Source organism: Lampetra planeri, chromosome 2 (assembly GCF_965212315.1).
Source record: "Lampetra planeri chromosome 2, kcLamPlan1.2.h2, whole genome shotgun sequence".
Taxonomy (NCBI): Eukaryota; Metazoa; Chordata; class Hyperoartia; order Petromyzontiformes; family Petromyzontidae; genus Lampetra; species Lampetra planeri.
In genome coordinates, this window is record NC_136108.1 from 12,805,788 (window position 1) to 12,832,879 (window position 27,092).

Here is a 27,092-nt window from a genome sequence, read left to right on the forward strand (position 1 = left end):
AATGAGTGACGGATGAATGTCGTTTGACGGCCGTTTCAAAGTGCTAGGCCTCATGTGGTCATGGGCCGTGTGAAATTAAGTCACAGGCCTTAGTTTCGCAACCCCTGATTGCTCTATGAGAAGCAGGATAATACAATATCGTATTTGGCTTAAAAACCATGAAGCCCTTCCAGTTCATATATTTTCCTGGTAAATTACTCCTGCTCTGGAGGAGGGGTTAACGGATCACAATTAGCTGAGCCGCGCGGTGGCCATGATATGTCAGCACACAAAAGTGGTTTGCTGACCTGTATTTTGACCGTTTACGCTTTGCACGCATGTTCCATATTCTCCGGGTACTGAGATCTGCCTCCCTTAAGCAAAACAACTCTAGAAATGTCGCCAAACATCCCAATGCAGGACCTGCCTGAAAAATGAGTCTCGAGACTCGGCGAGGCTTTCCTGGCTGAACGGACCTGTCTGATAGCCCATGTAGAACAGTGCCACGCGCAGCGTTTCCCATGCCTTATTTTACCACACTTAATAATTAATCGCAATGATCAACACAAATCGTGAAGCAAAGTGATTGCTCCAGATATGTTCCCCCGCAGCTGAGCTCATACGAATGAGGATGACATTGGAGAGCGGTGTAATTATTTCCAGGAACACGAGGAGTTAAGTGCCGGTCGTTGGTGTAACACAACGCCGCACGGGTAAAGGTGTCTCCATCAGAATTTAATTTCAATTTGATTATAAGCACCGCAACTGAAGGGACATTCCTCCTCCGTAGCTATGACACTGCAAACGCGCCAGGTGATGCGGAGATGCTGGATCATTGCGGAAAGCTGAGGTGAATGCGCATGAGGCAGAGCCGCTATGAAGACGAAAGGTGCATCTCTGAAATCGATTGCTCATGCCAATGCTGGTGGATATAAAAAATTAACCCGTAAAAACAAAGTTTTTCACTATAAATCCTTTATATGCGTGGCGGCTAGAGTCCTCTCGTCCTCTGGCTTGAGATGGCTGCCACCTATGGGTCAGATGATTGCCTGCCACCATTAAGCAATTGGTAATTAAATATAATTTATTTTTTCCTAAAAAGTGTAAAGTTTTGGAAAAAAATTTCACGAAAATAAATTGTCACGCACAACGAGTCTGTGTGCAAAATGTCAGCTCGATTGGATCACGGGAAGTGGGTTAAAAAACGACCGAAAGATTTGCAGTCATAAGCGCACAAGCAAGTGAACTTAATATAAAGGATTTAAAAATGCGAGTCTTGAAAATGACACACAAATATTGTACATTTGTCAATCCACTGCCTGATGACGGCCTCCCCAGTCCTTATCAGTGAATCTGTGATTTTGTTTGAACAATTTCCAACTTTGTTTTTCCAATAAAAATCTTCTGCCGTAGCTGCAAATACTGTTGTTACAAGTGGAGTCATTTTTTCGTACTCGCTCTTGGAAACCCGATTTGCGATCGCTTCAAATGCCTCGCGAGGCTGCTGTGGGCCGGCCTCGCTCCAAAACTGCGAGTTGTGCCGCGACCTGTTTAAACTTTCCCCGTGTCCACGTGGCTATTGGTGAGGCACGGCCTCGAGACTGATGGCTTCCTCTGTAGCCGGGGCTGTGCACAGAGTGGCACTCACACTCACAGCTTTCCAGCCGGTGTTCATTTCAGCAGCACATCAGAGCTCAAGTGAAGATTTGTCTCTGCTCAAACCAGAAAGGCACTCATCTCCTTTGGTGAGTGCTGAGCCAGTGGTGGGAATTCCACGTTCCCAGAGGCTTATCCTTCCACAACCAATATTGAATTCTCACAGGGTGGTACATATTTTTGTCACACCAGAGTAACGCTAAACGGGGACAACCTCTGACCTAGAATCAACTTATGCCACCCAACTTGGAAAAGTGCATGCACATGAAATTTGGTTTTTCATTTAATTTGGTTACATTCTAGCTCTAGTTCGACTGCTGTTACTACGAACGTATTTCTGGAGCAGGGTGTAAAGTGAATGTGTGCCCCCAATGTGCAGATAGCAAAAGATCGCCTCATTTGATCTCATAAATACCCCGATGGCTCTCTCCGCCAGCCATTCTCAAACGTGCACTGTGCCCTACGACAATTCCGAACGGACAGTTGGTCCCGTGACAGTACGCCGATAGGGTGAATGTAATTAATTCGAGACAAGCAAAAATATGCCCACCGCAAAATATGAAGACACAGCAAGCAGCCAGGCCACGCGGCTACGAATCTTCTCCCACAGCCGTCCTAACGTCCGTCATTTCAGGGGCCCCCCACTTGACCACCCCCCCCCCCCCCATATGCTTTCACGGATGACTGCCTCCCAGGTGTGTTCATTACAGGTAATCGAATACCACGTGTAAGCGTACTCCAGCAAAAACAAAGGCGTGCTCATCACTTGGTAGGCTTCGCCAAGCATTTCGGCGGTCTGGTAGTAACACTTGTGGCTCTGGTAAGAGTTGACATTATTGCAACTCCCGATTGCCTTAAATCTAATGAGCGATTCCCCAAAACAACATGCGACGCGCTGTTCCATTGACACCGTGATGGTCTTTATTAAGTGGCTGCAAATGCATTGCGTGTGAAAGCGAGGATAACAGTCATGGGCACAAAACAAGGACGAGTGTGATATACAAATTACAACTTCCAAACACACACCCAAAATATGTACAGCCCATTATAAAACGCAGAACAGTAAAAAAGGCAAACTAGCCCGATATTATGTTACGTATCGTAGCATTTTCAATTCAATGTTTTAGTGGCGTGCCAGTGAACTCTCAAGTTGGCTACAGACATGTTTCACCACCACAGCTATTCACCCCACAGCAATTCCACTGTCATTCAGAGTCACAATGCAATTCAATTAACAATTGTCTGTCTCGTTTTGGCAATCTCATTTGTATTTCTTTGCACAATCCGACTCATTTGCATATGAGGCTTAACGTCACATTAACACAATTCTAATCAGTGGTAAATAATTGATTCTCATGCATATGATTGTGTGCATTTATCTTGAGCGTAAGAACTGCTCCGACTTTAATCCGTGACTTAATGAACCACCGATTCTTCATATGCCGAGTCTTTACCAACATTACGTGGTTGGTCTTCACAGTAGATTGCCACTTTAGCCGCCCCCCACAGACATTACCGGCGTCTACGGCAAAATCAAACCGTCGACTCCGTGGAAGCCGGCTCTGCGGCGGTGGCACGCGGCACGCGGCTAGGAGGCTACGCGTCTGCTCCCGCGGCCGTCCTCACGACCGTCCGCACATCGTTTCAGGGGCCGCTCCTGACCACGCCCCACGACCGCCAGCTGCATCACGATGTGGGCGAGATCCGAGGTGGTCGCTTCTCCAGGTGGCCTCCGTTCACCCTCCAGGTCCACGCCAGCCCCGGTGCGTCGCCCGCCGCCACGTAGCGCAGCGCGACGCTGGGCTCCCGCAGCTGGAACTGCTGCGCCACCTCGGTGCCGTCGGGCCACGTCAGTGTGAACATGGGCAGGGCCACCTGCCAGGAAGCCACAGCGCAGGGGTCATAGTCGCACTGAGTCATGGGCAACGGGAATGACGACTGCTGTGAAATCAGGCGTGGGGGAATCTTTCCCTTAACAAGGGGCCAAACAGGACTTTCAAATGCACGTCAGGCCAAACGTGAACACACAACTCGGTTACTTTTGTGACTGCAAAAGCCCCTTGCAGTGGGTGACAGAAATGAATGAGTGTGCTAAAATTAGACACACAGTGTTGCTACTTCAAAAATATTCCTCTCAATTTGGTTGTGGGCTGGGGCAAAGCCGTAGGCCTCGTGTGGTGGCAGACCATGGTACCCCAACCGTCGCGCTACATCGACCAAGTACACGCTTCGAATCAGAATAAAAAAAAAATTCAAATGTCTTTATGAAATCCAATTACCTACGCCTAATTGATAAATCAGTAAAATACAAGATACAATTTTAATGTATAAAGTGTCTAAACATAATCTGCACAAGCCGGCTTATGCTACAGGGAATTGATTGTTTAGAAGTGATTTATGTTCCAATATTTCAGATTTTTCATATGAAAGTTGTTTTTGGTTTCTGTTTGTTTCATGGCTATACTTTACTTTATATCTTTTTTTGCTTTTGTAATTTCGTTGACCCAGGTCACTCTTGCAAATTCGACTATCCCGGTCTCTTGATTTCTCGCCTGGTTTAAGAAAATAACCTCGAACATGTCTCAATATAACTGTATCTCAAAACACTGGGTAAAAATTAAGACACGCTTGTTATGAGGCCATGCGGGAAGATGAGGATTTTGTTTTTGGAAAGGTCAAGGAGGAAGCTGTGACAGCAGGGTGCTGGCACAGCGAGACACTTGGATTGTTGGAAATAATTCCAGCCGAGAAATAATATAATTTACTTATCCAGAAAATCTCACCAAGTCTCAAGACTCATTTTCATTAACATGTTCAGCCAATTCCATTTTAATGAGGGTTTTGGTTTAGTGTTGGATCGGGGTACTAGACGGCTTCTAATTTATGAAAATGTTAAATTTTTAAAAGAGTTTAAACGTTACTAAATCAACAATAATAAAATCACGGATGAGTACTGCATTTACGCAGTTACTGTTGGGGTGCTGTTGCCTTCCGAGAATTAAAACAACGGAGTGAAAGAAAGCAAAAGGGACAACACACGGAGAGAAAGGAGGCAGGAGAGATGGGGCTACACGGAGCCACATGCCAGCAGCAAACCACGCGGCCACCTCCTGTGCGCGTGCGTGCACTGTGAGACATGTGCTTTAGGCGTTGCTGCAGGCAGCACACTTCTGTACAGATTTTGAAGCAAAATCAAAAAGTTTTAGCCTTTGTCAACATTCAAAAACAATTCACACCCATAGTGTGGGATGATACCGGATCACCCAAAAAAAATCCCGACCAGATATGTGAGGGGATTTCACTCAACAGATCTGCACAGATGGGTTCATAGACCCACTCGCAGGAATGCATTCTCCTGTCCATCTTGCAGCCCAACAGGTTTTGTCATTTTACGAAAATTGTATTTGATCTGAAAACCCTTGCCTTCAAAGCTCTGGATTACAGTAGCATAGCACCAGTCAGCCACATATACAATCAAATCAAATCAGCAGTGGCTACAATACACAAACTGAATGTACGTGGTATAATGACTTTATTATCTAGGTTCATGCAGCATTGTATGTTTGTATGTTGAACTTGTATCGCGCCGTAATGACAATTATACATGAAATGTTTCCACTGGCACATGATGTGGTCCATTTCTCGGACAGGATTGATAGCTGTGTCACTCGGCACGGATTCATTATACTTCCGATAAAAAATATTCACACTCTGCTGGTCTTCGCACGTGCACTTACTCTCGCCACCAGAGCCACGAATGAAACATGACACTAATAGGGTTTTTCCCCTTTTTTCTGGCAACAAAACTGACACCTTTTGCAAGGAATCATGTTAACATTAACCACAATACTTGCAGTCAAATGCAAACAAAAAACAATACTTTGATAATTTATGCATTGTCCTTGAAACTGATTGGTCCACACCAGAGACAGCTTTCTTTAGAACCTAGTCTCATATGGTGTTCGACCAGATGACGCCAAAAAGCTGTCTCTGGTGTGGACCAATCAGTTTCAAGGACAATACATAAATAATCAGGGTATTGTTTTTTGTTTGCATTTGACTGCAAGTATTGTGGTTAATGTAAACATGATTCCTTGCAAAAGGTGTCAGTTTTGTTGCCAGAAAAAAGGGGAAAAACCCTTTTAGTATATTTTAGTACTGGCAAAGGAGGTCCCATGATGGAACATGACACTATTTCTCATACGCCATTTAATCTGGATCAGACGATGCCACACTTGTCAGTTTCACACTAAAACACCAAGCTTGCCAGAGCCTTGAGGCCTTGAGGCTCTGGCAAGCATTGCAAGTAAAAAAATATGCGAGCACTTACTCGCTCCTTGATGCCAATGGCCACCTCCTCCACCGTCACCCCGACCCGCTCCAACAGGGTGAACTCGTGTTCCCCTGCCAGACCGAGCACGTTCACTCGCACCGCTGCAACAAAGACAACGATCCCCCGTATAGCCTTAATAGACTGTTGAGGCAAGTGCTGTTAGCGAGCAGCTATGAAGGTCGACACGGCAGACGAGGGGGGGTAGGTGACCAGCACCATGCCCGACACCCCTCCCCACCACACACCACACACGTGCGGGCAAAGGTCTCGCTTACAGCCACACAGGCTGACGAGGTACGTTGCGGTTAGTTAGCAGCTATGAAGGCTGGCATGGCGCGCGCAAGAGGATGGATAGTGTGGTCAACGCCTCGCCCAGTCATCTCTGTTCTCCTAGTGCTGATGTTTTATACACACCACACAAGGTCCTCATTTAGGGCTGAGTCACCAAGGAGGGGCCCAGGACTGCTTCAGATGTTCGTCACCGATGTAAGCCATTACTGGGAATCAAACTCAAGTCACCGGGTTCAAACCAAGATGCGCTAACTACTCACATGCACAATGTTTACAAATGTTTACAGAAATACCTAATCAGGAAAAAACAATAATCTAGGGATAGATTAACGTGTTAGCAGAAGCAGACCTGCTCTTGAGCATAAAAACTACAAAACTGGCGCCAAATGGGTGACATTTGTGAAAATGGCCAAAAATAGCCAAAGACGGTCGACACTGAGAGAGCAGCAAACAGCAACAGCAGATATACATAATGAACAACCGCAGCACATTCCCAGATCCCAGTCCCTTCGTTGACCAGCAGCTGTCCCACCTGGGGAGGGCATTGCGATCGCAGTGGGGAGAAGCTCCTGCTCGTGAGCGTGCGGGTGTTACCGCGTGCGCAAGGCAAACTGCCGCACGTCTCTAATTCTCTACGAGAGTTACCACTATTTTTATTTTATTTTACCAGATAAGGCTCACGGAGCTGTATAGCTCTTTTTCAGAAGCGGCCTGGCCACAAACGATAGCTCAACGAAGTGGCTTATCACGTGGCCATTTGTAGCAGGCAAATACGCTAAACGCATTTTAATTCTAAATGTGGAGGGAAATACCGGAGGACCCGGATAAGAATCCACACGACTACAGGGAGAACATGCAAAGTCCAAATAAACAGGCGTTATGGTCGGGATCGAACCCACAACTTCCTGTATACCAGGCGAGGGAGTTAACATCTCGCCACCGTGTCGACTCATTCGCGGAGAACAAACGCACGTAGCCGAAGCCGTATGGCGGAGCGGGGGGCGGCGGGGCACAGGCTTACGCTAGAGAAATGGCAGGAACACAGAGCAAAGCGATTCTATTCGAAATTACAGAGCTTCAGCTCCAAGTGGAGAGCCTAATAATGAAACGCACAGGAAATATAATACGTAGTTGTTAACCTTCAAGGTGGACGGTGCTTGGGAGTTGAGGAGACTCAGGCAGGCTGTGGATGCTCTTAGTGGGACACAAAAAGAAAGCAAAGCATTAACGTCAATGGCCGCACCATACTAACATGCTATAACAATCTTGACTTAAAGCTTTCTTGACTTAAAGCTTATTATTTTTATGATTTTTATTCTATCTACGTGGCTTTACCGAAAGACCCAAAGAATATGCTATAATATTAATGCTAATGATCAACATGATCGGACGTGGTTGGCAAACTGACCGATCAGCAGAAACGTTTGCCAAATGCCAAGTTTGGCGATCGTGCTTTCTGCGTCACTTGTCCCGAGGCAAGAAGCGGTCTACCCGCTCACAATTCATTAATTCACTGGCTCACAATAAAAACATAGAATTGTTGCGGAAATCTAATTTGAAGACCTAAAGCTAGACAGTGGTGGTTGTGTTGATAAACTTGTTGGAGCGGAACTTGGGGGCAGAGTATTGACTTCGCAAGATCTGAGCAATCCTGCATCAAACAGTGAAATCTGGCCGCACGACTGCCGGTGCTCACCTCCGCGTCGTCCTCGAATGGCATGAACTCGGGCTCGGCGATGAGCGAGTTAAGGAGGGCGTCGTGCAGCGCCGTCGGGTTCGGCACCGACAGCTGCTTCACGAGCTCTGCGCGTCGGGGTTTGGACGGGCGGAGGGGGGTGGGCACATCCGCATGCATCGGTAACAACATGACGCGGCGAGTAGAATTTCGATTTTGCGTATGTTAGTGACGGGTTCTCGTAACCGCCCAACAGCCACTGGAGGTGCCGAATACGTCCTGTAAAAAAATTCATATATCCACTCCTGAATTGAACCGTGACCCCTGATCTCATGACAATCAGATCGCAGGACGAGGCGAATCGTGGAAGGCCGAGAAGAATCAGCGGACTCTCCACACTGGTCAGACGTAGAGTGCTGGAATTGGTAGCACTGTTCCCAATTTCCTGGTTATTCATGCCCGAGCTGCAGAATTTCTGCTCAGGTAATTAATATTTTCAACGAATTCTTTCCTGCAACCAACTATTACTTAGGCCACTGGCAGACATGCGCTAAGGTGTGATTTATCAGCCTATTTCCAATTGTGTAATGCACATTCCCCCGCATTTTAGAGTAATATACACTCGTAACCCTACATTACCGAGGTTATCACTAAAGGTGTAACGAAGCGTAGATTCCCGATTAAAATCAACTGTTACATTCTTGATATACACACTGCAATCACGTGCATGAGATTAAATATATTTTCGATTAAAATTCCCTGTACGTAATGCGTTTGCACGACCCCTCCTCCCTTTTAGAGGCCGCTACATTCACCAAAATAAAAAAATGTTCTCGAATCGAATTGCGACCACCGAATCGGGGCAAGCAATCGTATCGCGGGGGGACAAATTGCCACGATTGTACGTGTCGCACGACGCGGAGGCCTCGGCGCCGTGTGCGCGCGCGCGAGGTGTAACACGTGGAGCTGGATCGTCTCCCGAGTCCTCCTGTCGAGTTTCACGTTACGGCCGCGCTGGGGCTGGCCAGAGGCGTGCATGTCGACGCTCATGCCAACAATGTGCTGACCGGCTCTTCCCTTTGTACGTTCATTTTTGTTCCCCATTATGATTTTCTGATGTGTCAACGGAAATGTTAGAGGCACTCCGCTGTACTTGCCATTAACACAAAGGCACCGCGGGCGTGAATTAAAAAAAACGAACTCAGCGTGAGTACCGTAATTCAAAACGGAGATAACATTCCATACAACTCTACGCTTCCAAGCTTACTCATTGGCATCAGCTCATGAGAAGAAGAAATGCCCAGGTGGCAAGATATCACCCCGTGTACAACAACGGTCTCAGGAAGGTGATATCATAGAACTACTTCTGAGATCCCTTCAGGCAATCTCTTATCGACACTAGGAGTCCTGCATTTACCCACATGACCTGCTATAGAGAAATGCAAATTGCACGGCAGTCAAAACCAATGTTTAGTCCTCAGAGCTGGATTATGGGAAATTAACTCAAAAGAGACACCTTCATATGATGGCAGTTTTTTTGTGCAGTCATCGGTGATCGGGCCAAGACCATCAACACTTGAGAATCCAGGGAGAAGCATGCTTTTAACGTCGCCTATAAACGTTACAGCCCTCTGGAGGTAGGGTTGGTGGATCATGCAGAGATCATCATCTGCTGTGGTACTCCCAACCTCCTGGGTGACATTATGTCCAGGAAAAGAGAGCACAGCACGGGGGCACACGACCCATCTCTGCTGCCAGACACTCTGGGCAGCGTCATCCCCTCCAAGGGGTCAGTTTTTTTAGGTTTCCTTCCACGTGAAGCCAAACTGCTCATGCATGGAAGTGGACAAATACCCCAATGCAGGACCCTCCTGAAAAGAGTCTTGAGACTCCGTGATTCTCTCCTGAACGAATAAAGGACAACAGAATTTGCGTCTAACACAGGTGGACGTGCTCATCAAGGGGCCCAGCGAAGGAGGGAATGTGCAGCCGCGGCAGGGCATGGAAGCAAGAATACATCAGGCCTTTCAAAGAGACAATCTATGTTAACGTAAATAATATATATCATAAATTACCTCTCTGCATATCGTCCAAATCCGCCTGAGGGTCGGAGTGCCTACCCGGCATTCTCCTCAGCGGAAATCGGAGAGGCTCCTCCCTGAGCTCCGCTCCTCCCTCGAGCGTCTCTCCTGCCGCGGGCGTCACCGCCGCTGCCACGCACGAGCTCGTGGCACCGACCGCCACCGCCTTTCCCTGCCGCGCCGGTGCGGAGCGGCCCGAGAAGTGGCACGCGAGTTCGACGGGGGACTTCCTGCTCGGCAGCTTCTTGCTATTCTGGCCAGGCAAGGGACCCAGCGAAGTGGATCCAAGAATCGAGTTTTCCAACGCGTCGACGGAGATCAACGTTCGTGTTTGGTGCCTAGTGGCCCCGGCGCGGCTGGCTTTTTCTGCGGTCTCTTGTCCGTCAACGGGGCCTCCAGCCACACTGACGTCCGTCGCTGGCTGCGGGTGCATCACCACGCCCTCCGGCTTAGATGAACCCGCATCGCCCTTGCCCTCCGCCTGCAACGACCGCGTCTCCTTTGCCGCCACCGCTGCCGCCAAACTATGCTCGGACACTGTCTCTGGGCCCTGCGAGCTGCCCTGCTGGTCACACTGTCGAGGCTGTAAAGACAGTAGAGTCACTTGCTCCTGCATTGCAAAGGTCTGCTTGCCATCAGCCAGGGAACTCGCTTGTGCCGATGCAGAGTTGTGCGTCGCTGGTGTCCCAGACTGTGGCAGTTGCAATAACGATGCAGGGTTTGCCTTTGGAACCTCAGGCTGCCACCGCGGCTGCGATTGTGGCAGTGGTTGCGGCGGTGGCGGCTGTGGTGGCGCTGGTTCGTTTAACAGAGGCGCCGTGCTAGAAGAAGCGCGGAGCGAACGCTGACCAAGGCTGCCGAGCTGCGCGCTGCCCGCGTTAGCGGACGCTCGCCGGTTGATCAGGCTCACGAGGCGCCCCGTGAGGCTGCCGCTCACCAAGATGCTGCTGCTGGTGCACTCCTGGAAGGAGAACGCCGTGTCCAAGCCTCCCACTGCACACGGACACAAGCGCACGCACGAACACACACGCACGCATGCAGCAACGACAAGAGCAGCACAGGCTGGGCTTGGCACTGTACTTGGATGCGACGCGCCGGAGGGGCTCACGTTCGTCGAGGGCGCTACGGGCCTGGCTCAGCAGCAGCGAGGCCGTGGGTCGGGCGGCCGCGTCCTTCTGCAGGCCGCTCCGCAGGACGTCGAGCACGCACGACGTGCACCACTCGGGGGCCTCGCTCACGGGAGCCTCCTGCTGCACAATCTGCATGCACCAGCCACAACAGCAGAGCTTGACGACCAACAGTCATTAACCAAGGAGGAGACAGAGGGTGACAAATCTCCCTCCTCTCTGTTGCGCGTGGCTGAGTGGTGAGAAACTTATTGGTAGATGTTCAGATTAATTATGTTAAATTTTTCAGAATTTCACAGCGGTTCTTTAATATGGTGGGTTCGTTGGCTTTGCTCTGTGTTTTTGCACCCGTTCTTGAATCTCCGCTCGTGAAGGTCACGGGTGGAATCTTGCCACGAGACGTGTGTAGTCACCCTTCACGTGCACCATTGTTTTCGAGGCAGATTAGATCATGGAGACTATTTCGTGACATTGGCATTCATGTGTTCGTGTTGGGATATTGGTGACAAATACACACAATACAGAGAACAAAAGACTCTGTCCGGTGTGTGTTTGTGAATGGTGGTGCGTGGACACCACGTACATACAATTCTCCCACATCGACATTTGATAAATCGTCACCTTTTGCGGTTACGAAAAAAAAATCGGTTACCGTTAATTTTGTCTTGTTTTTATGGCCTTGCTTTTTCTGACTCTTTTGCACAGCATTGTTCACCCTATCAATCTAAACGTTCCATCATGCACGCGAGAATCGACGCGTCGTTTGCATCAAGTCCATTGCCCGTATGTTTCGTATGCGGCGACAGGTGACGGCACATGCGTGCGCCACTCACCACGAAGTAGAGCACCTTCACGCCAGCGAAGCGCCCCATCCACGGGTGGCGCCCGTTCAGCATGTGCAGCAGCACGCAGCATGCGCTCCACACGTCCGCCTTGCAGTCGTGGCCGGCGCTCGCCGCCACCTCCGGGGCCATGTGCGTCTGCGTGCCGCGCGGCTGCTGGTCTGGGTGGTGCACAGCGACGTCGGTTTGGAATCACTACGTCAATTTCCTAAAATAACTGGAAACGCAGCCGTGTTCGATAATTGTTTTTTTACCCTTCTATCTGGAAACAAAACTAACACCTTTTTTTTACAAGGAGTCATGTTTGCATAGACCACAATACCTGCAGGTATTGTGGCCTATGCAGGTATTGTGCTCTATGCAAACATGACTCCTTGTAAAAAAAAGGTGTCAGTTTTGTTGCCAAATAGAAGGGTAAAAAACCAAGTATCGTATTTTTTACTGGCAAATGAGGTTCCAATGGTGTAAATGCTTACCCCGAGCTTTCATACTCTAATGGTGCATTGTCTTTGAGTTGTGCGCCTTTTGGCGTCATCTGGTCCAACCCATGTGAGACCAGGCTCTAAGGAAAGCTGTCTCGGGTGTGGACCAATCAACTTCAAGGACAGTGCATACATTATCAGAGTTATGTTTTTTGTTTGCATTATGACTGCAGGTATTGTGGTCTATGCAAACATGACTCCTTGTAAAAAAGGTGTCAGTTTTGTTGCCAGATAGAAGGGTAAAAAAACAATTATCATATGTTTTTACTGGCAAAAGAGGTTCCAATGGTGTAAATGCAGCCGTGTTCGTTTAACAAGCCTGACTTTGTTGATGAGACCGAGAAGGTTGAAACAGGTCCAGCGTTCGCTTGCTTAAACAAATGCCACTGGGTAATATTGGTCTGAATAACCAATAGGCCGATAGAATAAAAAACATTTATTTATCCATAATAGATGTGTATGCGGGGACACAGAATGAAATTCTACTTAGATATGCTTTCACCCACAATGCTCCACAGCAACGCATAATGATTTAAAGCTTTCGTGACTGCAGGGATTCATCTTCTTGGTTCTTTCGGTAAAGTCACGTAGAAGGGAAGTAATAAAATAATAAAAATAAAACATAATAAAATAAAATAATTCTCACGACGTTTCGGCTACAACACAAGCAGCCGTCTTCAGGTGAAGAATGAGACACTACCAAGCTAGGAGCTTATATATAAGCTGGGTTGGAGGTGGAAGAGCGCCTTAACAAAAATAATGTGCATATGAAGAGGAATTTAGCATATTCATGGGAAATGCATAGGAGGTGGGTGGGGGGGTTTCATAGTCATATTATGCCCATGCATTATGCAGGATCAGCAGCACCAAGGGAGGGTGCAGGGAGTAGCATTAACAAAGGAAAGGAATGTTAATAGTATGTAGCTGCAGTTACTAAACAACCACGTAGAAAACTAAAGTATAAACTACATAAAAAACTAAAGTATAAACTGCATAGCACCATCAGTATACTTACTATACTCTACAATAAGCTGAGATACTAACAGCAAGTAATACATTACAATTCTACGTCGTAAAAATTATATAATATGCTTCCATCTAAACTTTATTCTCTTACATCACACGAGCATACACCGTACTATATACTGCCATAGATACAGTATGTAATTTAATGTTGGGTTTATCTATGGCAGTATATAGTACGGTGTATGCTCGTGTGATGTAAGAGAATAAAGTTTAGATGGAAGCATATTATATAATTTTTACGATGTAGAATTCTAATGTATTACTTGCTGTTAGTAACTCAGCTTATTGTAGAGTATAGTAAGTATACTGATGGTGCTATGCAGTTTATACTTGAGTTTTTTATGTAGTTTATACTTTAGATTTCTACGTGGTTGTTTAGTAACTGCAGCTACATACTATTAACATTCCTTTCCTTTGTTAATGCTACTCCCTGCACCCTCCCTTGGTGCTGCTGATCCTGCATAATGCATGGGCATAATATGACTATGAAACCCCCCCACCCACCTCCTACGCATTTCCCATGAATATGCTAAATTCCTCTTCATATGCACATTCTTTTTGTTAAGGCGCTCTTCCACCTCCAACCCAGCTTATATATAAGCTCCTAGTTTGGTAGTGTCTCATTCTTCACCTGAAGACGGCTGCTTGCGTTGTAGCCAAAACGTCGTGAGAATTATTTAATTTTATTATGTTTTAAGTTTTATTATTTTATTACTTCCCTTCTACGTGACTTTACCGAAAGAACCAAGAAGATGAAAACGCATAATGAGTTTGTATCCTGCTCCCCGTCACACAGTGCCCACGGACCAATGGGGCAGCGAGGTGACATCGGTGGCCAGGGGCTCGGCGTCCGCAACGTTCCCTCCTGGGGCATCCGCCCAGCTGCCCGCACCCATCCTCTGCAAAATCTGCTGGGATGCTGACATGAGCTAAAGGGCAGTTTCACTGATCCCCATTGATTTCCCATGGCCTCATTATAGCGAGGCTGCTTGTGATGCAGAGACCAGCAATTCAAAGAGAAGCTTCTGAGGGGTTTCCAGATGGCGAGGAACGGGCTGTTACTGACGCAAGGTGGAAGCACGCCACTAATCACCTCTCAATGCCCGCCCAACGCTGCCTTCAATCTGAAGCCAAGAAGAATTTCCTTCGATGCTGGTTAATCAACGAATGCGGTCATGGAATGACCTTTCACAATTGTTTGTGGATTTTTTTTACCGGTGTAGATTCATGGTTTTACGAAAGTGTCATCACTGTGGGACTAAGAGACTTCATTCCCGAAATGTCGCGGCGAGCGGTGGAGCGTCAGACCGCGGCACGGTCACTTCGTCCCCAAAAGTGGCGCAGCACTGCCCCAAAGTAGTCTTCAATATTTAGTGAAGCGATTCGAGATGTGATTGCATTCCGATGCAATATAACTTGAAATCAATTCAAACCGTAAGTTGTCGAAGATAATTCTACAAGCCACATTTTTTTTTCTTTGGGTTAGGCCATGCCAAAAGCTAAATCGAAAGATGATGTCACTGAACTAATATTTGAAATAGCTTAACCTAACTAGAGGTTGCAAAGTCCGATGTCAATCCACTGCTGGATGAAGGCCTCACCCCTGGCTGTAATTTAAGATGAATTTGCTTGTGCATTGATAGGGTTGAGACCATCGACTCTTTACATCAATAACCCTTGATTTGAAGCTTTCGTGACTGCAGGAATCCATACTCTTTGGTCCTTTCGGTAAAGTGACGTAGGTAGAAAAATTAAATATCAAATATATTATTTTTTGTTTTATTTTTATACCTACGTGACTTTACCGAAAGAACCAAAGAGTATCAATAATCCTTGATTTTAATCACCGATGGCCTGGACCTTGTTGCGAATCCAGATACTCAGCAGTGCCAGTTCAATAAGTGTTATAAGCCTCGTGCATCACCAGCAACCTCGAAATGTATCACTCTCTCCAAAATGATCTCAAGCAACAGCGCAATATCGTTACATGTGCAGGACACAGAGTGGTTATGGACTGACATGCGCATTCCTCCTGCTGAAAACACCACCCTTACCTCTGAGCATCACAGTTGCTACTGCTCACTCTGCTAATTGCTGCTGTTACTACGAGGCAAAAGTGAAGGCTTAATAACACTGCTTCATCCCATGCAAAGCTCGCTAATGATGAGGAAATCCATGCGAATTAGCAAGGTGATATTGGTGGCTTATTTGCACATTTTATTTCACTGTGTGATCATTAGGTTGTCCCGCTTGGCACCCCTTCACCCCCCTTGGGCACGAGACAGTCTGGATGTAACCCCTGTGAAAGGGCCGCAATTCTATTCCAGAATCAATTGTATTTTTAACACTGCGTGAATGAAGTGGCCTTCACTGGATTGTTTCCATTCCGCTCGTACCGTCCCGATTGTGTTGCCGCTTGTGCTTCTGCCTCGTTTGTAAAGTTACGTTCACTCTGTCGGCCCAAATATAGCAAAACGTAGAATTTGCATACACTTGACATAAATCAAAATGTAATTATTACACCGATGAATGGATGCATTGTCACAGCCCTAGTGGGCACGCTGTTGGGCAGTGGCTAGGGTTGACGGGGGGAGCTCCGTTACCTTTGGGGAGAACCTTGGAACCCGGAGGCAGCAGCTGAGAGAAGCCAAAGTCACAGAGCCAGACCTGGTTCCCATCGGCCGACATCAAGATGTTATCGGCTGCACACCCAGACGGACACTCGCAGGATTAACCAGGACAGGGAAACGCCTCACCAACAAGCGTTTGACACGGAAATCATCAGGGATTCTCTTCAGCCGGGGCTGTCCGGGTCAGCGAATCAGATGATATTCTCGCGATAATTGTCGCGATTTGGGGGTCGCAATTCAAATCACGGGATTCTTTTCAATAAAAACATTGTGGTGAATGTTGCGCCACTTGTTCCTGCAGGTATGACGTGAACCAATTATGACATACAAATGAAAAACAATCAATTCTTACACGTGCGATTCACTACGATGTGTTGTGAGCGGAAGAATCCCGCTGGGGAAAAGGGTGACAGATGGGAACACTTGGGCAGTGGACTGCTCCCAGTTAGGTGACCAGACTCAAAAAATGCAGAGCACATAGACGAAGGAAAAAATATACCCTTTTCAGCGCATCAGGCAAGGCACTGTCTCTGACAGGCAGCCCACAGGCCTGGCTAAGCAATGTGCCTAGGAGGCCATGGGTTAAGCCCTGACATGACGGCGTAAATAAACCCAATAGATGAACCAACTCAACACTGAGAACAGCACGCCATGTCTCAACTTTATAGTTGGTCCACAGGGACAGCAGTTGAGCACCTGGCCCTCAGGCCCCTGTCTCAAGCAGGAAACCCATCATCCCTCAACCAATGGCCAGTCGATCATCCATACTGTGTTCAACCACCATACTTTATTATTCTTTCTTTTGCACTACTCAACACTGGAATTCCCTCCCATCATCTCTTTTCCCCAGTCCTTGTAACCTTTCACAATGAAAACAAAATGCATCGACACCTTCTCTACTACAACTTCAACGGTGCTGTTTTGCTGGGTGTTTGCCGTTTTGGGCCTTTGGGTCCATGCTCAGCTAACACTGATAAAAAAATCAATCACCTCTGTGCCCCCGCTCAATTGTAAAGCTGCGTTTACCCCGGCAGCAATTAACCCAAGCCAGACGCTGAACCTGTGATGCGGTGGTGCCTGCAATATGCGTCGACAGCGCTGGGGGGACCGTTGCCACCACAAGAGCGGCGGCCGCACCTTTGACGTCGCCGTGCAGGACGTTGTTCTGGTGCAGATACTCGAGTGCCTCCAGCACCTGGCAGGTGTAGTGCATCGCCAGGTCCTGGGGCAGCTGCTTGTTGTCGGAGATCATGACGTCGAGCGTGCCCCCTGCGTGCGAAACGGTGGCCGTGACACGCGGCCACAGCCCAGCAGCAGCAGCGTAGAGATATCACACAACTACTTCTGAGATCAACTTCAAGTGACGAACTGCGTGTGTGCATAAATGAAATAGAAACACAAATCTAGTATACTTAGAAATGTAATGTAATACAACAGAGAGTCGGATAACATAACAGTCAACACCCTACCTGGTTGATTACGTTCTTCCTGAGAATGCTAAATTTGAGAGAGAGATAAAACACAGAACTAGAGACATATAGACAGACATATAAGTGGAGACAGATTTCACAGAGATACATATGTGCCTAGGTATCTCTGTGATATCTGTCTCCACTTATATGTCTGTCTATATGTCTCTGGTTCTGTGTTTTATCTCTCAAATTTAGCATTCTCAGGAAGAACCTAATCAACCAGGTAGGGTGTTGACTGTTACGTTATCCGACTCTCTGTTGTATTACATTACATTTCTAAGTATACTAGATTTGTGTTTCTATTTCATTTACACCTGATGATGATTGCTTGTGTTTCAATCGAAACGTCGTGTGCTAGTATTTAATTTATTATTTTCTCTTTATACGTCACTTTACCGAAATAACCAAAGAGTAATTCCTGCAGTCACGAAAGCTCCAAATTAAGTTTGTAGGTATGCACTCTTCCATGTGCCCCACTACAGAAACAACTTTCACCGATGTCTATTTTGTCTTTTCTGTTGAGTTAAAATCAATTACACAAGCCAACACGGTACAAGAACAATGAGTCCGACCAAATAATAATTGCATTAAAATGACTTCAACAGGAAAGCCTCGCCTTGCCTCACCACTCTTTTTTTCAGGACACTGTTTCAGTTCCCTCTTTGGGTATTTCTGAGTGTGACAGGAAACTGGTGGACCCGGAGGAAACCCGCACGTACCACAGACAAGTCCACGCGGGAAGTTAAACAGCATTAAAATGCATATAAATTCTGCAAATTAAAAATGTACACCCTACGCTAATGTCTCGTTCTGGCAACTCTTGCACTGCGCGAGGGTGTTTGTGTGAGTGTGCATCCGTTAATGTGACCATGCATGTGCTTATGAGGGGTGGAGAGCGGTAGTGCAGCGGTTAGCGCATTGCGCTACAAACCAGTCGACCCAGGTTTGATTCCCGCTCAGTCAACACCAGTGACGATTATCTTAACCGGTCCTGGGCCTCCTTTAGGTCTACTCAGCCTCAAATGAGCACCTGGTGCTGTGTGTAAACATCGCCACTGAGGAAACAAAGGGGGCCGGGTGTGGTGCTGGCCACCCACCCTCTCGTGTGCCGTGTTGGCCGTCATAGATGCTCGCTAACAGCATTCTCCCCAAAAAGTGTGTTCAGGCTATACGAGGGATCTTTGTAATTGTATATGAGGGTGTGGGGAGTGGTAGTATAACGATTAGCGCACTGCTCTACGAACCCAGCTAACCGAGTTCGATTCCTGCTCACGACCAACACCAGTGACGAATATTTGAATCAGTCCTCGGCCTCACCTCGGTAAATTCAGCCTGTGCAAACATTAGACAAAGTCGGCTGGCCGGGTGTGGTGTTGGCCACTCACACCCTCGTGTGCCAATGCTGGCCTTCATAGGTGCTCGCTAACAGGATTTGCCACGACAGTCTGTTAAAGACTGTACGTGTATGTATGGGTATGTGCCTATCCGTGTGTGTGAGGAGGAGGAGAGTGAGGGTGGCGCTCCACTGACCCTCGGCGACCTGCATGAAGAGGGAGAGACGCGGGCCCTCGCGCACGGCACCGTAGAGCTGCACGAGGCGCAGCGAGTCGAGCCGGCTCCAGATGCTCAACTCGTTCTCCGAGAACTTGTCCACGCTCAGCTGCCGCGCCGCGTGAACAAAGATAACGAATTGAACACAAGCACACACGCCTCCCGGCTCAGCCGTACACACTCCACCCGTGTGGAGCTCTTGTTGACCACGCACCACAATATCGTCATCGACAACAACACACTGGGAGCAGTGGTGCACGCCTGTGATCGCACGTAGGAGGCAAAGGTCGGTGGTTCACGCAGAGATTTTGGGAAACTCCCAAACCCACTGTGCTTCCCTGTGGCAGGGAGGTGGCAGTACAGCAGCGTGTGAGTTTGTGAAGCAATCTGTCGAGACCACCAAGTGTTCGCTCCTTGTACGTACGGTGGGTTTTCTCCGGAAACTCCTTTCCTTCCACACTATGCTAAGTACTGATTAATGTAACTGGATATACATTCCAATGCAGGGCCATCTTAAACACAAGGCTCAGTGAGGCTTTGTTTGGAAATACAGCCCTTTGTCAATCCACTGCTGGATTGACAATCCACGCTATTCACATTGTTATTTAACCATACTTCACCATGCTGGTCAGTGCGAGTTGGTGCAGGGGGGACACAAATATATAGAAGCAAAGAAGTACACTACAACAGTGGATTTTACTGAACATCTGCTACCCCACCCACAACATAGCTCCGCTACCTAAAACACCTGTTATGGATCGTGGTTGCCCAAACAAACACTATTCAGGCTCAACTTTGCTTGGCTTCTGAGATGTGATGAGATTGGGCGCATTCCAGGTGATTTTGTCATTAGGGAAAATAAAGACCTTGCCAATTCATTTTTAAACTTTATTCAGGAATGAAATGTGCACGAGCGTGTGACTTCATCGCAGGTTGTTGTCCAAGCCTCCTTCCACCCAGTCTCTGTAGACCACAACAGCGAATGATGAGTCGGAGTATAGATGACGGCGAATGCCTTTACGATCATTATTCACGTGCGCCACCCAGCCCACCCAGCGCCACCCAGCGCCACCCAGCCCACCCAGCGCCACCCCATGCCACCCAGCGCCACCCAGCCCACCCAGCGCCACTCAGCACCCCACAGCGCCACCCAGCCCACCCAGCGCCACCCAGCCCACCCAGCGCCACCCAGCGCCACCCAGCGCCACCCAGCCCACCCAGCCCACCCAGCACCCCACAGCGCCACCCAGCCCACCCAGCGCCACCCAGCGCCACCCAGCCCACCCAGCGCCACCCAGCGCCACCCAGCCCACCCAGCGCCACTCAGCGCCACCCAGCGCCACTCAGCGCCACCCAGCCCCACCCAGCCCCACCCAGCGCACCCAGCCCACCCAGCCCCACCCAGCCCCACCCAGCACCACCCAGCCCCACCCAGCGTCACCCAGCCCACCCCACCTGTTTGACGGCAAAGTGGAAGCTCGTGCAGAGGTCTCGGCCGACGAACACATTTCCGAAGCGGCCACGTCCGAGTTGCCGGGGCGTCTTCTCCCACTGCTGCCCCTCCCGGTAGCTGCCCCCGATGGGGCTCAGCTCCTGCGCGATGACAAAACAAGAACACAATCGGTCGCCCTGCCATCGTGATATTTTTCACGAAAACGCGACACCGCCAAAATTGAGCAAACAATGTGACGAAAACAAGGGTTTCATCAAAATAGGGATGATACCCTCGGTGTGAGTATTCAGTGTGGTTCACGCAGACATTTGATGAGGAAGTAAGAGTCATATTTACGACACACGCAAACAACGCGGGACAAAACCCATGTCGTGGTGAGTTGAAGTCAGATAAGAATGCAAAGCCAGTTTCTCTTAGCAACTCCCAAATGCAAATCATGTCTATTGCTTCTTTACACAAGAACATTCAATAAAATGCCACTTGGTTGTCGAAATACTCCTGAGGTTTGCAAAAAACATAAAAAATAATACAGGTTACTCTCAATTATCTGGAGGCGGCTATCCGGTTGCGTATAAAATGAGCTTGTGGATAAAGAAATAAATGCATCCACGCTCACACTGCATTCATTATCAGCTGCTCTCTTTGCTTGTTGGGGGTCAGAGAACTTGGCGTCCACGTGACTGCAAACATGTCAGCAAGTAAACTGCCCACTTCAGGAAGCAATAAAAACAGACAACGCATTCTGTGCCTTCAGCCATTCTACGTGTGTAAACGAGCAACCTGATTTAAAGTTGCATTCTTGTGGGCTAGATCGTGTAGGTACAATGTCAATTAGGGATATACATCCAATAAAGCGAAACATATTAGGTCATTAAGTCATGGAAAAATGTGCCAAATTATTTTGTTTGGTAATAATCCAGTTGGGTTGAAAAGTGAGAAAAGTGTTGACACTTTCCTACGAGGTTTCACTAGAGATTAAACCCAGCATAATCAGGGGTCAGCAACAACTCAGACCTCGAGTGAATGCCCTTCTTGAGCTGAAAACAGAATTATTTGGTATATTTGGCCACGTCACAACCTGATCTGTTTGGTTTTTTAGGTGAATAATGTCATAAAAGCCTGTGTGTGAAATTAAATTAGTTTCTATATCCTAATTTGTTTAGAATTATCCGTGTATTGTTTCATCCGGGGCACCCTTTGCCCCCATTACCCCAGATAATCAAGACTTGGGCCTCTGCCCCTCGTGAACAGCTGGCCAGCTCGTTGGTGAGCCACAAACATCATCGTGACATCCTTGTGAAGGGGCGGGAATTTACTTTGTTGAGTAGGATGCCCTCACAGACCGAGTCGCTGACCAGGCCCAGGCTCTCCCAGTGAACCGTCAGCTCCCTCAGCTCACGCGACTCTCCAACACAAACCCGGGCCCTCACGGACACGGGAACGGCAGACAGACACACGGAGCGAACTGCTCGTAGGCTGGTGTGAGAGCGAACGACAGCCTTTGTATAATTGGAAGTGCGTCGCTCCAGTGGTCTGCTCGGGGCACGATTGGTCCTGCTTAGTGGTAGCGAGTCTGACTTGCGTAGTTTTAAACTGTCCGCCTTTGCGGTGCGGCCATCGCCGTTCAAGATCACGCGAGACGATGGTGACGACGGCCGTGCACCCTGTGGGGCACACGCAGCCTCCGTGTTGAGTTCCGTGTTTTCCGGCTGAATGACGTCGGGCAGTTGAACGCCCGAGTTGGAAAAGTCCTCGTTGATGTACATCAGCATGGCCTGGATGTTCTCTTGGTTCGCAAGGAGGCTGTCCTCAGAATTGGAGAACGTACTGCTGTTAAGTCCGAACATCAGCTGTTCCATGGGGCTTATCATCTCCACTGCCTCGCACAATGGTGGCAGAAAAATTGAGGCAATTCCCGACTGGGTTTGCGATGGTGCCGAGGACAGGGGACGCACATCGGAAGGGTGTGTGCGGCGCAGCTCGGGGTCGGTGCTGTGCTGCGCACCGGCGATTTCTGGCTCCACACGACCCGACTCTTCCTTCAAAGTGCTTTGTGCCATTGCACCTCGGATCGAACCAAATTGTAACCGTTCTCCCGCTCCTTGCAGACCTGTGGCCACGGCAGCATTACTGTTCGCCCTCTGCTCGGGATCCGTCGCGTCGTTAATCTCCGCGTCAGCGACCAAATCGAACTCTATGCTGACTCGAGGCCTGAAAGCGCCGTCAGACAGGAGCGGCGCTACCTCCTCTCGCACGAACTCCAGGTCGCGGGAAACTTCCCAGCCGGGCACCTCCGCCAGGCCAAGGGCAGCGCGGCGCGCAAGGCGCTCACTCAACCCCGGGCATGGCAGCACGGGGCACAGGGACCCGCGGGTGCAGCCCAGCGCGTGGCGCCGCATCAGCTGGCACAGCTCGTGGCATATGGTGCACTCGGTGGTCAGTCGGTGGCAGTTGTGGACGAGGTGCGAGAGAAGGCTGACGATGGTGGTGCAGGAGGCGCAGTCGCACGTGCGGCGCTCGGCGAGGTGAGAGAAGCTCTCGACGAGGATTTCCTCCAGCCGCGCCTCCGTGACGGGACCCCCGGCCGGCACCCAGCACTGCACGGCGATCAGAGATGGGGCATTGTGTTTAAATAAAAGACATTCAAAACAGAGATCGCCACATTTAGTTGTACCCTATTGGTTAATCAAATTAATTCATAATGATACCACGTATTTTTTTTTTTTTTAAAGGATGAAAAACTAGGCATTAAACGTTAAAAGCAAGAAAGGCGAAACCTGAATTTTACTTGGAAGGGAACTGCTTCGGAACACCAGATGTTGGTGGTGGAATTTACACATTTACATGACAGGAGTTAGTATATCCATAACATGAACACTGTTGACTTCCCATAACATCGGTATGACCAACTCATCCAGAATGCACCGGATTTCCTCAGATTTCCAGAACTAAGCAGAGATGAGCCTGGTTATAACTTGAATGAGGGACTTAGCTGTGAGGTGACAACAGTGGATGTATTCGTTCTGTGAACAGCTTAGAGTGCCATCCCCTGCTGCGAACAGGTTTTCTTCAGGTATTCCGGTTGCCTCCCACATGAAGCCGAATGCCAATTAATGGAATTGGTGAAACAACGACTCTCCTGAAAAGGCCTGAAACTAAGCGAGAGGTTTAAAAAAAATCAAATTAAAGGCATTAAAAGTCCATAACTGTAAATGCAAAACAACCAAGCAGGAGGGCAATTTCTGTTTATGTACACACAGCTCACTCTACACGCACAGTACATATCCACAACAACATACAATCTTCTCAGGCTGGGCATGCTCTATGTCTGCACATCTTACCGATGCGTTAGTAAACATCTTTGACGACCAGATAAATAGTTCCAACACACATGAAGGCACGTGTTGTCACGCGAGTTCTTGCAGTAAATGCTATTGAATTGCACACTGCGAGAGCGTACAATGTGCAGACTTGTCGATGTCTCTAAGCTGTCAGCAAGAATCTGATAAGGCGAAGTTGATCTCGTCAAGGGCAGAGCATGTCGAGACAACCACTCTTTGCACGATTGCCGAACACCATCGTCAGGAGTTGAACAAAAATTCTAAACCAGCATGGCTTCTTAACACTGTGTGTGCATCAGCCATTGCACACTCAGTGCAACAGCACAGTGAGATAGAACCCTAATGTGTACATTTCTCAAATAGACCTAATTTGCATGTTCGTTTGCATGGAAGCGCCGCGTTCCAAGGTTATGTTTGCTCTTTATACTCGTATTCATTATTTCATTCGCTAGGCCCCTGTTCAAAACACAGAACTTTACACTTCCCCTATCTGCTTGAAACCACAGCAAAGCAACTTCCTTCTCTAACATCAACGACACTGGGAGGTCCTCCCCCTGTCAACTCGTGCACATTATATACCCGCCATCAGAGGTGCTCGCTAACAGCTCTGGCCCTGTCAATCTGTAAGTCACATCAAGGCCGTAATTATAATATATATTGGGCGGGACACCCCCCCCCCCCAATATTTAAATATGCTCAAAATGTCCCCCACAATATATTGCTATAAAATAGAAATTCTGTTTATATGATCGTGGTTATGGTTTGTACTTGATTAATACCGAATCTCTGCAATTACATACAATGAAACAAGAAAAGGTAAAAAAAGAAAAAACAGAGCAATGCAATACAGTACACTATTAGACATTATTGTAAAAAATAAATAAAAAGTCCATCCTATGTGTTAGTTAATTTTTTGCAAGACTCACTTCCCAGGAGGGTCCTGCCTGGCGGGATGTTTGACCAATGACTCACGGAGTGTGTTTGCCCGTGGGACGAAACCGGTGTTTCCGGAGAGTTATCCTATACGCGGGAAGAGCTTCAATGTGCAATTGCTTTACGGTAAACCAACAAACTATTTGATGTACCGCCTTCATTGAGGGCCACTTTGCAGCACGTTCCGTGGCAATGTCACGCACGTGCCGACTCCAATCCACGCGTGATCCGTAAACCCCCAAGACAAAAATCCACGCACTGACATCCTCATGCAGGGCGCGCTCCTGCAAAACGGGCATCGAGACTCGTCGATGTCTTCATGGGTAAATGAAGCGACTTAATGCATAGCCGTCAACCCATAAGGTTTACCCGTATTCCTGTACAGGGAAATTGAGTTTTCAGGTCCGTTTCAATAGGGTCAAAAAAACATGTTTTCTTGTGTCTATTTGTTTGTATTTATCCATTGTGATGGGAATTTAGAGGATGAACGTTGAGATTTATAAGGGCACGGGGTGACCAATAATGTCTGAATTGGTCTGCAATAAGGTCAGGGGTCACTGATAAGTGGGTTGTTGACAGGCGTGCGTATGGGTCACTTTGACCAAATCGCCTGGCACCTTCAGCAGGCGTCGAGGCTGGACAGAGCCGCTGGGTAGGGATAGAGTGCGGACAACCCCCAATGTTGTAATGCACTTCTATGCTCCCGTGTCTACAGCCAAGCGAACTCGCACGGTCCAACAGAGAGGAACCCCCCACCTGCGCATCCAGCAGTGGACTTGCGCACGATGCCCAACAATTCATCTGCGCAACAAGATGAGCAAAAGCTCACGACGAACTTACAACGCAGAAGCGACCAAGCCCTCGTCGTCATCGTCAGCCACAGTCAATCCACTGCTGGATGAAGGCCAACCACGCTCGAGTCTTATCCACGACCGTGAGTGGCGGGCGGTGTAGAGGAGGAGGAGGAGGGGGGTAAGAGAAGGGACCTCACCAGGCTGGGCAGCGCCTCCTCCTCCTTCTCCCAGCAGCAGCAGCAGGAGGAAGAGGGGGAAGAGGAGGCCGCAGGGATGTCCGGGGTCGTTGCGTCCAGGGCGGGGGCCGCACGTCTCGCCTGCATCATCTCCGCGACTCGCGACCTCGTGGGGGATGTGGAGGGTGGAGGTGTCCTGGGACGCAGCCGTGGCCGGGTGCGCTCCTCGGGGACTCCACGTCGTTAGCTCACTACCTCCTCCAACACCTCCACATGCACCAACACCAACACTACCAACAACAACATCCTCCTACTCCTCCCTCGGGTCGAGCGGCTCACGTGTTTAACAAACTCCACATCGTCATCAGCGGTTTGTTGTTGTTGTTTGTTGTTGCTGTTGACGATGCTCCCCCCCCCCCTTGGCGGACGTTGTCGACAACAACTATCGCTTCGCATCGACGCGGCCGAGCCCGATGAACGGGCAGACCGCTTCAGTTCATCGGGTCTGACGACGTTCTTCGTGGTGGAGTTGCCGCTGTTGACGACGCTGATTTCAATGTCGAATCCGTCCTCCTCCCCCACCACCACCGAACGAGAGACGCCTTCAAATCCCCACCGCCACCATCAAACCCCGGGCCGCTGAAGTTACTTGGGCGGTTAGATCGCGAGTTGTTCGTGAAGAAGGGCTTGCGATGTGGAACGTCAGCTCCTCCACCATCACCATCATCGCCCCCTAACCCTGAACCCCACACACACAAACACCCGCCCGCCCGCTGCCGGCCTCCTCGTTTGCATCGCCGGGTTCGTCCCCCTCCTCGTCACGGCCACACGGGGCCGATTTCCCGTCATTTGCGTCAGCGGCAGTGGCAGCAGCAGCGGCAGCAGCGTCTTGAGATCTGTCCCGCAGCCGCTAGGGGGCACGCGATGGGCCCTTGAGGCTGAAGGGCTCAAACACATAAATGCGAGCCCCAAGCGGTGAATGGATAATCTTGATTTGAAGCTTTCGTGACCGCAGGAATCCAGCCTATTTGGTTCTTTCGGTAAAGGCACGTGGGTAGAACAATTATAGATCACGACGTTCCGATTGCAACACGAGAAATCGTCATCAGGTGGGACAACCACAGCTTTTTCTGTGGTTGTCCCACCTGATGACGATTGCTTGTGTTGCAATCGAAACGTCGTGATCTATTTATTTTTCTACCTACGTGACTTTACCGAAAGAACCAAAGAGTATGGTTCTGGACAATTCA

The 27,092-nt window shown here is 48.7% G+C and overlaps 1 protein-coding gene across 1 annotated transcript; it reads right to left on the reverse strand.

The window, feature by feature from the left end:
• Positions 1-2,533: 2,533 nt before the first annotated feature.
• Positions 2,534-26,637, reverse strand: LOC144728367 (uncharacterized). Its single transcript, XM_078607757.1, has 13 exons — positions 25,864-26,637; positions 21,915-23,195; positions 20,601-20,738; positions 19,125-19,254; positions 17,260-17,391; positions 16,096-16,194; positions 11,976-12,145; positions 11,124-11,274; positions 10,010-11,008; positions 7,956-8,062; positions 7,399-7,453; positions 5,966-6,069; positions 2,534-3,510 (listed from the first exon to the last, which is right to left on the reverse strand). The coding sequence occupies exons 1-13, from the start codon at positions 25,990-25,992 to the stop codon at positions 3,322-3,324; spliced, it is 3,684 nt and encodes a 1,227-aa protein (XP_078463883.1). The 5' UTR covers positions 25,993-26,637; the 3' UTR covers positions 2,534-3,321.
• Positions 26,638-27,092: the final 455 nt, after the last annotated feature.

Excerpts from the sequence above, each read along its gene's own strand:
- LOC144728367 (XM_078607757.1), bottom strand. The coding sequence starts at position 25,992 with ATGATGCAGGCGAGACGTGCGGCCCCCGCCCTGGACGCAACGACCCCG. Across the intron at positions 23,196-25,863 it reads AGGAGGCGCTGCCCAGCCTG|TGCTGGGTGCCGGCCGGGGG; the intron begins GTGAGGTCCCTT and ends ATCGCCGTGCAG. Across the intron at positions 16,195-17,259 it reads CCTGCACGGCGACGTCAAAG|CCGATAACATCTTGATGTCG; the intron begins GTGCGGCCGCCG and ends CTGGGTGTGCAG.